The sequence below is a fragment of the Meles meles genome, chromosome 16 (genome assembly GCF_922984935.1).
Source record: "Meles meles chromosome 16, mMelMel3.1 paternal haplotype, whole genome shotgun sequence".
Classification (NCBI taxonomy): domain Eukaryota; kingdom Metazoa; phylum Chordata; class Mammalia; order Carnivora; family Mustelidae; genus Meles; species Meles meles.
In genome coordinates this window covers 18,949,640-18,963,380 of record NC_060081.1, presented here as the reverse complement: position 1 = coordinate 18,963,380, position 13,741 = coordinate 18,949,640, and the positions used below count along the sequence as shown (strand labels likewise).

Sequence of the window (13,741 nt, the reverse complement as noted above, 5' to 3'; positions counted from 1 at the left end):
ATATGAAGAGCAGATCAGTCGTCTAAGTTAAGATTACCACGTTATTAGTTGGTATAGTTTGGATGTGTTTTTGAACCTCTTACATATTTAAATAAGTTTCCTGTCTAGTTTATATTTCTTCATTTTGACCTCATGGAAACTTACCAAATTATTAGTAAAAGCAAGATATGTTTGTCTGTGCTTTGGTTTGCTACTTTAGTAAACTTTAAAAAGGATAATTTCTAAGGGAAGATTTGTTTTGAGCAAGCCCTTGGTGCCATGATAACACCAGCACCCTATGGTTGGGGTATTTTAACTGTATATAAATGATATTTTTAGTATATATAGGAGTCAAATCAAACTTTTCATTTCAGGTTAAAATTTATTGGGGTGCCTGCGTGGCTCAGTGGGTTAAGCCTCTGCCTTCGGCTCAGGTCATGATCTCAGGGTCCTGGGATCAAGCCCTGCATCGGGCTCTCTGCTCAGCGGGGAACCTGCTTCCTCCTCTCTCTCTGCCTGCCTCTCTGTCTACTTGTGATCTCTGTCTGTCAAATAAATAAATAAAACCTTAAAAAAAAAAAGTCAGAAGGTTAAAATTTATCCTTTCCTTTAAAAAAAAAAAGGAGGAAGAAAGAAAGTAACGAAACCCAATTCCCTATCTCTACCCAGTCTTACCTTTTGGGAAGATGACCATGGTACCTGTGCTCTGTAGACTGTTTTAGCCTTGGAGTTGCAGTTGTCATTTTGTGATTTTGGTTGCTTCAAGTTGGGAGTCAATATTAGTGGCAGCCCCAGCAGTTTCTTTGCTTTTTATTCCAGCAAGAGGACACTTGGTTGTAATCACTTCCAGCATTTCTACAAATTCCAAAGTGACTAAAATTTTAGAGAGTGGGTGGAAGTGGAAGAAATTAAAAACAAAGGAAAGCAAGAGAAAAATAAATTTTCTGTGTGAAGTGAGATCTGTACTGAAGTTAAACTGTAACACCAGGAAAAGTTTCTAAGAAAAAAATTAGTAAACTGCTCCATGTATTTGTTGGCTCTGAGATCTTGGAAGGAAGACATGGTGGACCCCTTTACCCCAACTGGGTCTCCATGTATCGCAAAGAAAGAGGAACCATTTCCTCACCCCTCTTTGCCTACACAAAGGCCTTTGTGTGGCAGATCATGACTATCTCAAATCAAGAATACGTATTTTTTTTTTTACAGTTCCACCTGTGATACACGCATCCACCTGTGATACATGCATAGTGCCCCTACAGCCCAGACCTTGCTTTCTATCAAGTTGGCAGCTCCAGATTTTTTTCGCGGAGGGTAGTTGTCTTGTCTTTCAGAACTCCATATAAGTTCTCCAGTGTTCTTTTGACATCCTAGTCTAGTGTTGGGTTATATTTACAGTAAAATTTTATAAGAGTTAGCTTAATTCAGCAAGTGTTACTTTGTTGCCTGAAGGTGGGAAAGAATTGTCTTTGGGGAGAAGCAAATAGTTTTTCTACTAAGGCTTCATCAGAACTTGTACAAATAAACCTCAACGATTGGTGGTATATCTGTGCAGTAAGTAACATGACCTCAGAAGTGCTTGGAGGTAGCCGAATGTGAAGAACAGACTGGTTTATTAAAGTCAGTTTCTAATAAGGCCAGTAATTCCAGTGGAGTGTATTTAAATGGACCTCATTGTTATCAGTGTGAAAAGTTTAGAAAAAGTTTTTAGAATGTGAGATGAAAATATTACTTTTAAATACCAGACTAGAAAGGGAACCTAATTAAAGCATAGCTGGAAAAGTACATACTTAGGCATGCTTGGGGAAATTCTGAGGAATAGGAAAGCTCTGTAATTTTAGAGATTTGGAAATCACTTTATCGCATCGTGGAGTTTTTCAGTTTGTTTGATTTTGTTTTCAAAGCGTGATTTAAGAAAATAATGATGACATCAGTTTGCAAATGCTTCACAGGATTAAATCATGTTAATCATTCCTAGTGGGGAACGCCTGAAAAGGCATGTCTGTTAGGAGTCTCATAGGTTTTGTTATTTGAAATCACAGGCATAAGATTAATCCAGTATGAATTCATGGTACTTGGTTGATGGTTGTTGGCATATGTGTTTTTTGTTTTTTTTGTTTTAATATTTTATTTATTTATTTGACAGAGATCACAAGTAGATAGAGAAGCAGGCAGAGAGAGAGAGAGAGAGAGAGGGAAGCAGGCTCCCTGCTGAGCAGAGAGCCCGATGCGGGGCTTGATCCCAGGACCCTGAGATCATGACCTGAGCCGAAGGCAGCGGCTTAACCCAGTGAGCCACTCAGGCGCCCCATGTGTTTTGTTTTTGGCTACCTTTTGAGGTTCTATGATAAGAGGCCAGCTTTTCACATGAGCTGTCTAGTCAGATATATTTACTAAGGGCTATCTTCTAGTTTTAGTTATCCCTCCTCCCTTAAATTGAGAGCCTGTTCTGAGTGAGGTGATTTTATGGTTGATAGTTTAGAACCTTGCTCTTGGTCCAGTTTACAGTTTCAAATGTTAAACATAAAGTGGAAGAGGAGTCAGTAATTGCTTTTTTTTTTTTTTTAACTTTAGCCTCAGTCTTACAAACCAGAACTTGCTTAGTAGGATATTTGTAGGAAACTTAGCACTTTCCACATTGTCTTGTGGATTTTTTAAAAGCGTATGGCTTATGTTACTATGAGACTTGAAAGAGAGGGACTGTGTCTAGTTTATCTTGTATTCGGATCATGGTGCTTAATATTTCTCAAATGGATGATTGGATCATTTGTAGTCCTAGATGCATCTCTGGAAAGAAGGGACTTATTCTTAAAATTTATGCCCATTCTTAAATGGACTTCTGGGCTTGAGATCTCTAATTTGAGTTCCAGAGACACCTTAAAGTTTTTTAAAGGACGTTATAGAATGTCCTGAGGCATAAAGGATAGTTGTATAAAGTATGAGGCACTATCCAAATGTAATCATTATTGTTTAAGTCTTTATGTGCTTAACAAGTGATCTCAAAAAGATGGCTTTATCATTTGGGACAACGTGGATGGAACTAGAGGGTATAATGCTTAGTGAAATAAGTTAATCGGAGAGAGACAACTATCATATGATCTCCCTGATATGAGGAAGTGGAGATGCAACGTGGGGGGTTTGGGGGTAGGAAAAGAATAAATGCAACAAGATGGGATCGGGAGGGAGACAAACCATAAGAGACTGTAAATCTTGCAGAACAAACTGAGGGTTGCTGGGAGAAGGGGGGGAGGGAGGGGGGGAGGGTTATGGATATTGGGTGTTTGCTCTGGTGAGTGCTATGAAGTGTGTAAACCTGACGATTCACAGACCTGCACCCCTGGGGCTAAAAATACATTATATGTTTATAAAAAAAATTTTTTTAAAAGATGGCTTTATGATTTGATTGGATCTTATTAGGACATAGAGATATGAATGGATTCTTTAGTTTTTTATTACTCTAAATGCTAAATGGCATCCAAGACAGTGGTTTTTGTCTTGGTTGCCATATGTTCCATGTGAGGGTTAGATTCAGCTCCAAAAAGTATTTATTATGATATCTATGACAGAGTGAAAAAGATGAGCAAAACATGATTCCTGTTCTCAAGGAGTTTATGGGGTTTTTTTGTGTGTTGACCTAGTAACCAAGAGTATGGTACTTTCGTAGGAAACAGAAGAAAAAGCCATTTGGAGGTTTTCATTTGACAATTGAGAGCATCAGCTGTAGCCTGTTCTTGTTTGTAAGATGTTTGCTTACTGTTATTTTATGGTGTGCATTTTGAATTAAACTTCTAATAATTTTTAATTGTGATAATTACATTGAATAATTACATAATAACAGTTATATTGACTTTGGAAAACATTTGAACAAAAACAACATGATGCTTATCTCACTTCCATTGAGAAATCCTGGTACAGTGACTGAACAAACAAAAATGGTATAAACAACAAGGACAAGGAGAACAAGAAAGGAAACCAAATTGTGGAAATTAGATAGTGCATGGAAGAGTGAAAACTGTAAGAAGGCTAGTACTGCAAATTCTGGAAGAGAGTCAAAAATGACAGGCAACAGGTGAGGCTGAAAACATGTACATATGGACAGTTAGATTCTCCCACCCCAGGCAGCCAGGCTGCGGCGTTCCTTCTCCTCAGCTGGAGCAGATACAGACTTCCTAGAAAAAGTGAACTCAGAGCCTCAGAACATTAGAGAACTCCGGCACAACTGAGTTTGTGGAGAGAGGGGTACTGCAAGCACTCTCACCTTAGCTCCCATAGTGCTGGCAACCACCTTATCACAGATGCCACCTTCTCTTTTGCACCTCCTACTCAACTGAGGCAGGAGATTGGGAGGATGCTTAGAAGATTGTAGAGATGCCTAGCCCAAGGGACATAGGTCCCAATGAAATGACCGTACTATCTCACATCACCTTGCATTAAAGCTTAATAGTTACCAAGTGTTCTCCACAGCCCTTATAGATGGCTTTTTACTGTCTTACATGTGAGTGGGCAATCAAGATTGTGGGCACTGAGAAAAATATTTAACATGAAAGATTCCAGGACAAATGGAAGAAGGACCTTGAAGGACGTAGACAGTGTAGAGAACAGACTAAATATTTCACACTTACGCACATGTACAGAATCTTAATATCCTTAGAATGAGAAGAACATATAATATTCATAAGAATGTTTAGAAAATAAGAAATTTTGAGACTTTTTTTTATAAATTAAAACTCCCAAAGGTATGGGGGTGTATGTGTTTGTGTGTGTTGGGGGAGGGGGTTAAGTTTATGGGGAACAGAAGGGAAACAATCAAGCCAGGGGCTTTAACTTCATTTAATTAGGTGGTCCAGGAAATAATTACTATAGGGAGAACCACAAAAGTAATTCAAGGAAAGTTTCTAGAACTAAGAAATACAAATTCTGGACTGAGTACTCAGCACAATGAACAAAAAAAGACCCATAGAAACACACATACATCGTCTTGACATTAAAAATGTCTGGGATGAAAAGAGGATGCTGAAAGCCACGGTGGTGGGGAGCAGATATAGAGGGGTGTGCATGGGTCTTATACTAAGTATCAGTCATCTGAATGGTCCGAGATTCTCCAGAACACCATTAGAAACTAGAAAATGACATAGCTGTACTTGTGGAAATCTGAGGGAAAAATACTTGTCTCGGCCAAAATTATATGTACGTTGTGAGAGTAAAATCCTGTGGCCTGGCCTGCAAAGTCGCTAAAAGCCTTTTGCCTTGTCTTTACTCTTCCTCAAGAAGCTACTAGAGGATATATTCCCACAAATGAGAAAGAAGGTGACAAGGGCTCTAGGAAATGGAATCCTGCAGGAGAGAGGTGAGAAGGAGTCAGTTAGTGGACAAGTACAGGATTCCTGAAGAGCAAGCAGTGTTGGTTGGCAGAGGGAAAGAGAGGCTGTGAGAATCAGTCTCTAAGACAAGAAATTTTGACCGTATTGGAAGGAGGTCTGTGGTGGTATAAGAGACTTTACAGGGATGCCTGGGTGGCTCAGTCGGTTAAGCTGCTGCCTTTAGCTCAAGTCAGGATCCCAGGGTCCTGGGATCACATCCCACATCAGGCTCCTTGCTCAGCAGGGAGCCTGCTTCTCCACCTCTGCCTGCCACTCTGCCTGCTTGTGTGTGCTCACTCTCTCTCTCTCTCTGACAAATAAATAAATAAAATCTTAAAAAAAAAAATGAAAAACATTACAGATGATTTTGTGATGGACCCATAGAAAGCCAGTGAAAAAGACAACAGCAACAAAAATAAGGCAACTAATAGCTCCCCAGTAAACTCAAGTTTGCCTGAATATGGTTTTCATTTAACAGAAATTGTACAGGACTGGGTTAGGAGCATAAGGTATTCTTTAGGAGAATTAGGAGCAGGGATGTTCTTTGGGAGAAATCAATAGATGATGTCTAAAGTGGAAAAAAAATTAAATAGCTCTTATAAACAATTTAAAAATTGTGTTGTAAATACTATGGGTAAAACTAAAGGCATTGAAAGTGGTTCTACCTTGGGAATAAGAATTGGGGGGGAGGAGAAATGGAAAAACCTAATTTTTGATATAAGCCTTATGTTCTTTTTGACTTTTTAAAGTACTTAGTAGTTTAAAATTTAAAATGTAAGGCAGGCCTAGCTGGCTCAGTCAGTTAAGCATCTGACTCTTGATTTTGGCTCAGGTTGTGATCTCAGGCTTGTGAAACTGAGCCCTGAGCGAGCGTGGAGCCCACTTGAGGTTCTCTCCCTCTGCTCACCCCTCCATGCACTCTCTTGCCCTGCCCCCAAGTAAATAAAATCTTTTTAAAATTTTAAAATGTAAAAAAGTGGAAAAAGCTATTTGTAAGATTACTTAAAATGTGCCTGTTGTTAGTATTTAGTTAGATTTCCTACTGGGCTGGGAGCCCTGCCATTTCTCGAGACTTGAGGTGACAACAGCTGAGGGGAGGGGAGATGAGAAGTGGGTCCTTGGGGAGTGGGTGGCCTAAGATCACACTTTCGCTTAGTGGATTGGGCAGGCAGTGGCTCCAGGTGAGAGGCCTGGCACGTGGAAAGCCAGCTCAGATCCAGGTTCACTCCCTCTCTGTTTCTCTACCGCAGCTTCCCCTTTTTTCCTCTGGAGACACAGGAAATTTGAATATCAAGGCTGGTTTGAGTTGGATGCTAGACTGTGTCTGGCTGCCAGCTGTGTGGTCCTTGAGTGGCAGGCAGCTGGTTGTTTCTCCCAGACCAGGACTCCCACTGAAGTTGTTTCCCCCCCTGGCTCTCTGGAGGAGTCCATGCGCATAACAGCCAAAGTGTCAGCAGAGATGGGGATGGCTTTGCTTTGAAATTAAAGAAAAAAAATTTAATAATAAGAGGAAAAAGCAAATGCAGCCTGTGGCTTTTATTTCTGTTACATGATACTCTGGGTTTAAATGGGGACCTTCACTTCAACATCCTCTCTGAAAATTGAATGTTTACTTGTCTGCATGGTATATAAGGAAATGGCAGTAAGCACATCTCTAAGGCTATTGTGGGTCTGTATCTCTGTGGTCATGCAGCTTAGAACATTGCATTGGCTTGGAAGGGTCTTTAATCATATATCAATCCTATCAGTAAAAGAAACCAAAGGCATAAATCTGATAGAGATATATCTATTTATATACTCTTGCACTATATAAATAGATGAGATACATCTATTTATATTCTCTTGCAATGAGAACATGCAAAAAGAGCTATTTTAAAAGGGTGAGCTACAAATATGAGTAAATAAAAGTTCAGTGTTTCCTAGACCTCCATTTATTTTCTTGCTCACTTATAGAGACTTCTGATACAGAGACCCATCATCTTAGTTCTTTACTTCTTTTCTTCTCTCTCATAATCTTGCTATGTTGGGGCACTCTCCCCAGGGTGGTGTGGTGGGCAAGGAAGGGTAAAATCCAGGTCTTCTGAAGAGGAATGATTCTCTTAAAGTTCATTGCTTATGAGACCTCTGTAAAATCTTTTCTCGCTATAGACACCAAATTTTTTGTTTGTTTGTTTGTTTTTTATTCGTTTATTTGTTTATTTACAGCATAACAGTGTTCATTGTTTTGGCATCACACCCAGTGCTCCATGCAGTACGTGCCCTCCCTATTACCCACCACCTGGTTCCTCAACCTCCCCCCCCCCCCCCGCCCCTTCAAAACCCTCTGGTTGTTTTTCAGAGTCCATAGTCTCTCATGGTTCATCTCCCCTTCCAGTTTCCCTCAACTCCCTCTCCTCTCCATCTCCCCATGTCCTCCATGTTATTTGTTATGCTCCACAAATAAGTGAGACCATATGATACTTGACTCTCTCTGCTTGACTTATTTCGCTCAGCATAATTTCTTCCAGTCCCGTCCATGTTGCTACAAAAGTTGTGTATTCGTCCTTTCTGATGGAGGCATAATACTCCATGTGTATATGTACCACATCTTCCTTATCCATTCATCCGTTGAAGGGCATCTTGGTTCTTTCCACAGTTTGGCGACCGTTGCCATTGCTGCAATAAACATTGGGGTACAGATGCCCCTTCTTTTCACTACATCTGTATCTTTGGGGTAAATACCCAGCAGTAGACACCAACTTTTAACTTACAAAAAAAAAAAAAAAATGCAAACTCCACACCAACATGATCGCTGATATAGACACTCACCCTCCCACCCCTACCTTACACACCTCTGTCCTGACAAGTCAGAAAATAGGCTCAGGGAGAGAACGTGGCTTGTAACAGGGAAGCAGAGTCAGGACCACAACGCCTCTTCCTTGAATCATTTCAGTTCTCTTTCTAGGATTCCATGGTGGATTACAACTTCTCAAAGGAACCCTCTAACCCATTTTGGCTTCTTTGTTGTCTAGAAGTTGTAAAATCATTTTCCATGTATAAAGTTCTTTGCTTTTTCTGACCTGTTCGTATTAATTTGATTTACTTGAAACCTGAATTCTCAGAAGCTAAAAGGGAGGTTTTAAGGGTGTAGGCACTGCTTCCCTTTCTTCTTGTTTCCCTTTACTTGATTCTCCTGTTTTTTTTTTTGTCTGACCAACTTGGAAGGAAATTGTGTACATACCCTATTAGTTAGTTTTCTGTCCAGCTTTGTTGTGATTGTAGGTTCTTTCTTTCATCCAGAGGTGGGGCCCTTCTTGCCTGGCCTGCCAGGTGTTTGCTAAACCAGTGTAGTCTAGCAAGTCATTTCTCTTTTGTAAACCTGATTGTTGCCAGTCTTCTCAGAACTAAGCAGTGCTGAGTTTCTCCATAAAAATCATAGAAACCATAGAAACCATGGTCACTCCTCAGGATGGAGGCTTCCACAGAACTTCCACGTAAACCTCTTCAAGGAAAATATACCATATCAAGCGTTCAAAGTGATTGAATGAGATTCTTAACATTTTAGGTTTATCAGGAGGCTTTTTGTTTTGAATGTCTTTGTATTCAACAGAAAAGTTCAGAAGCCAGGAATACCTGAAGGAATTAAATAATTTCTATTCAAAGTGAAGAAACCTATTTCCCAATGGGCAAACATAATTATTTTTATTACCAACATTAGAAAAATGGTTGTGTTCTTAGCTACTGTATATTTGTTGTAAGTGATTTACTGGCAAAAAACCACTCACTTCTTTTTGCTCCTATATAGAAAAGGCAAAAGATATAAAATAAAAGAGCTAACTTAATTTGCTTTGAACACTGCTTGGTTGAGATTCTCCTATTTCTTACAAGTTTCTGTGTTTTGTTGCTCATGAAGTCCTGGGGCTGGGGCAAGTGGTTTTCTTTGTTTTATTTTCTGGTAGCTAGTTTTAAAAAAGAAAGACGTCTCTCCCAGGGGTGCAGGGCAGTGCTTGGGGCCTGGTGCTCTGATTGCAAGCTGCACCACTGCAGTAGAGAAAGGCCTCTGTACAAAAAGCCTTGCTCCCGAGTCCTTTGGCACGTAGGCCAATGCTCTCTGTTGTCCTCCCTAGATTTGATTTTGAATAGGGTCCTCTTTTTGTCTTATTTTAAGATTTTTTAAAAAGTATAAAGGCATTAAGCCAGCAAATGACAGACAAGTAAGTGCACTGTATGGGGCATTGTAGGTGATTGAATTTAATAGAAATACCTTGACCATTTAAGTTGTAATTTCTAAACAGACAGGAACTCGGTTCTTTTTATGACTCCACCCTCACCCATGGGAAATAGGTACATTTTTGTGCATTGAATTCTAAGCAGACAGTGTGAGGAAAAAATTTAAACCAATGAAATGTATGAAATAAGAGTAAGGTGAGCCAAAAGCTGATTCGGGACTGTATTGAGAGTAACGATGATGTAGTACTCAGCTGAGAGAGGCCAGGTACCAAATAATCTCTATCCAGGGGTTCCCCACATAAGACATTTCTCTACATTTCTCAGGAAATCATTTTGAGTGTCTGCCTTCAGAATGAATGTTTGTGGCAGGAATGGGAGGGAACCCAGGAAGAATACTGAAACTATAATAAATACCTACTTTTATACCCAAACTTTCTTTCTTAAGAATCTCAGTATCACATTAAAGTTTGTGGTAATAATATCAGCTTCCTGTGTCTTAAGAAATTTGGTGGCAGTATATTCTTCAGAGCTTTGTGGCCCAACACAGTAGCCACTAGCCACATATGGCTATTTAAACTTAAATTAAACTTCATTGAAATAAAATTGAAAACTAAGTTCCCCAGTTGTACTAGTCACATTTCAAGTACTCAGTAACAACATGTGGCCACTGGGTACTCTATTGAATAGTACTAAGGCAGAGCATTTTCATCATCCCAGAGATTCTGTTGGATGGCCAGTCTAGAGGCTAACGTTTTTCATATTTGTGAGAAGAATTGGTTAATTTTATGCTTTATACTGTGGAAGTGCTTAATGGCAGATGTCTGGGGCTAGATGAGACAAGCAGCCAGATAAGTGCCCAGTGTGTCCCAGTGTTCTCTTCTGTGGGGTTATATAGGGTAGCCTGAATTAGGAAAGGCCATAGGAGTGAGTCTGGTGATTAGTAGCACCATCCTCCCTGTTGGTAGGATGCATGGTTGTGTCTGGTTAGTACTATAGGTGTTAGAGGCAGAGTGGCCCTTCCATCCAGGGCCTTGCTTGCTGGGTGACACTGGACAAGTCACTAAACTCTTCTGAACCTTTTTTCCCATTTGTAAAGTAGGAGTGAAATATCTACTTCCTAGGTTTGTTAGGAGAATTACATTAGATAGTGGAAATGGAGTAAAGAATATTAGACACCCAGCACAGTACAAGACACATAGTAAACACGCATGATGCCATAGCAGTCCTTAGTAATAATTTCTTATCCTTGTTGATGTCCCTTTCTCTTTTTCCTGATATATGCTTCCTTTCTTTTTCTTCTTTTTAATTATTTCTCCTCTTTCTTTGCTCTACTTCTGTTTTCCTTTATTCCTTTGTCTTCTTAGGGCCCTGTGTAATTCTGTTAGTGATATGCAAGAATAAAGAATTTCCTGTCCCTTGGTTGCTTGAATACAGTGAAGAATGGGGAATAGTTGATATCAAAATGGAACCAAACTGTGTAAAGATTCACAGAAATAAACCACCTTTGACCAGTATTTATGAGGATGCTAGTACATAGGGACCAAGGGACAGTGTGGAAATAACTGGCCAGTTAGCACCTACCTGTAACTGGTCAGCAGACTGTCATGTGAGCTGTAGGGGGAAGATCCCTGCTGATTACATATCTTCACTCCCCTAGCAACAAAGGAGAGAGCGGGAAGCTAGAAGGCAGCAAGAACGTGAGCAGCGAAGGAGGGAACAAGAAGAGAAGAGGCGTCTGGAGGAACTGGAGAGAAGACGGAAAGAAGAAGAAGAGAGGAGGCGGGCAGAAGAAGAAAAGAGGAGAGTTGAAAGAGAACAGGTTAGTTCATAAAAGAATGTTACATGCATGAATCTGTGAGGTTTGTTGTGTAGTATAATTGGGGGATTTGGGGCAAAAAGTACACAGACGTCTGCGCATGCACCACAAACACATTCAGGACTTCAGAGGTTTCAGACTGCTGAAGCACAGGTGGAAGCACAGCAGTAAATTAAGTCTCATCTTTAAAAAATGATGGATAAATCTTTCCATTTAGAAACCTTGAAAGCAGTTGAGTGGTCTCCAAACAGTGTGATACCCAAAAGATTTTTGAGTATGTCTTCTTGGGTTTGGCTTAAATGCTTTGAACCTTAATGCTTTGAACCCTTTTCTTCAGTGAAATTAAAAACCAGCCACAAGAGAGGTTTGAAGTATCCAATAGCTGAGTATTGTAATAAACATTTTTGCATATAATGCAGTGTGTTTCTGTAGCATTAGAAAGACTATTAACATTGTGGTTTTGTTTAGCCAAGAAAGATCATTTGTGTTTTGGTAATACTTAGAACATTTTATTGATGCCAGCTATAGTTGTCTTTTTGAATCTCTGTTCCCTGAACACCTGTGCAAATAAAACCGGACTATGCTTTTGTGTCTCTGCTATCTGTGTGAGCCCCTCAGAACCTCCTCATCTTTCACATCTTTGAATTGATCATTATTTGTTACGAGGTTTGGGTAAAGGAGAAAGGATATGATTGGGGACTGATTTAAATAATACTTGAAATTCATAGTTAAAATACTTACCAACAACGGTATTAACTTCCAAAGTTGATTATTCAACCAGTATCTTTGATACTAATCATATGCTTCAGGTTCTCTGCATGTTTACCAGTTCTTCGTAAGAATTTAAGTGATACGTTCTATTTGTTACCTAATTGATATTCTTTGCCATTGACCATGGTATGTTTTGGGGTTTGTTGTTGTTGTTTTGGTTTTTTCCACACTGTAATTTTTACCTGGGGACTGCAAAGATGAATAAAAATGAGCTTTTAAAAATTAAATGTCCTAAAAAAAAATTTAAATGTCCTAGGGATAATTCTTGCAATTTGATGGTAAGATGAGGGATGAGAGTTAAACTTAATCTTTAATGTTCTAATGGCAGTCATTAGCTTTTGTGTATAGCAATACTCTTCACCTCTTCTTAAAAAAAAATAGCATCAAAGGAGTTTCATTCTACTTTCCTTATTCTTTTGCAAAATATCCCCCGTGTTAACAGTGCTGTGAGAAATGTGTCAATTCCGCATTACATGTGCATGTTTGTGTACATGCGTAATTGTATTCTGTGTGCTTGTTATATGTTAGGACTTTTGTGATTTGAATAGATGTGTATTTCCTGGTTGTCCTTGTGTTTTGAAGGCAAAAAACCCCAACTGTGTTAATTTGACCTTCCAAGTTATGGTTCTGTTCTGTCTAGTTCAAAGAAGTGATGAGTTGGAATTCAGATTCCTTTCTCGGCCATTGCAGGGGAAGGCCACACATCAAGCGAGGGCAGTGTTTGGCATAGCATGTGCCATGGGAGTTTAGACTTATAGGCATGGGGCTTGGAACCCAGGTTGGAGTCAGATTGGCTTTTTTGGGCAAATTTATTTTGTAAGATAAAGGTTTCTAAGGAAATATATGTCATGATTTGGTTATACACCATTGTCTCAACCAGAATTGTTGGTGAAGTAAAACTTCTCTCCAGCCCAGATATATGGCTATTTCTATTTTAAATTATGTGCCATAGTGTAAGGGGATTGTCAGCGTTAGACACTGTAAAGACATAATCTGAATTTCAGAATAAAATTTCTCATAGATCCTTTAGTTTACTCCCCTTTAGGGAGTAGTTGGCTTTTTTCCCTATTGATAAGGGAGGAAACTTCTCGTTTGTATTTCAAAGTTGTTTCATGTCTGTGTCTTATGTAAGCCTCACAAAAATCTTGAGAGTTGCAAGAAATATTCTTGATATTCATTTCTCAAATGAGGAGACTGAGAAAATCAGAGGGCTTTCTAGAGGTCCTAGATAAGGGTCTCTTGATGTCCTAATCCCTTAAATATGCATGCAACTTCAAGGTTGGATTTCTCCTCTTTACATATTTTGGGTGTGTTTACCTGTTTTCATTGTTGCAGAGACTTGTTCTCTTCCCCTTGAAAATAGGCTTCCCCCAACCCCCCACCCGTACCCCCTTAACCCCGACACACACACACACACACACACACACACACACACACACACACACACTCTCTCTCTCTCTCTCTCTCTCTCTCTCTCTGTCATAGTCCCATCGTCAAGAGCCTGGGCCTGTTCATTTATGAGAAATCACCTGCATCTGTTGTCCACAGGCCATGCATGGCTTTTCAAATTAGTCATTCTCTGTACCTTCTGTTTCATCAGAGAAAACAC

The 13,741-nt window shown here is 39.6% G+C and overlaps 1 protein-coding gene across 50 annotated transcripts in view; it reads left to right on the top strand.

The window, feature by feature from the left end:
- The window catches only part of MAP4K4 (mitogen-activated protein kinase kinase kinase kinase 4), a 189,790-nt gene that overhangs the window by 139,124 nt on the left and 36,925 nt on the right, over positions 1-13,741 (top strand). For all 50 annotated transcript variants that reach the window (XM_045981448.1, XM_045981424.1, XM_045981431.1 and 47 more), the window contains exon 13: positions 11,203-11,364. In XM_045981448.1, the coding sequence (XP_045837404.1) occupies positions 11,203-11,364 (162 nt within the window). The remainder of the gene's footprint in view (positions 1-11,202; positions 11,365-13,741) is intronic.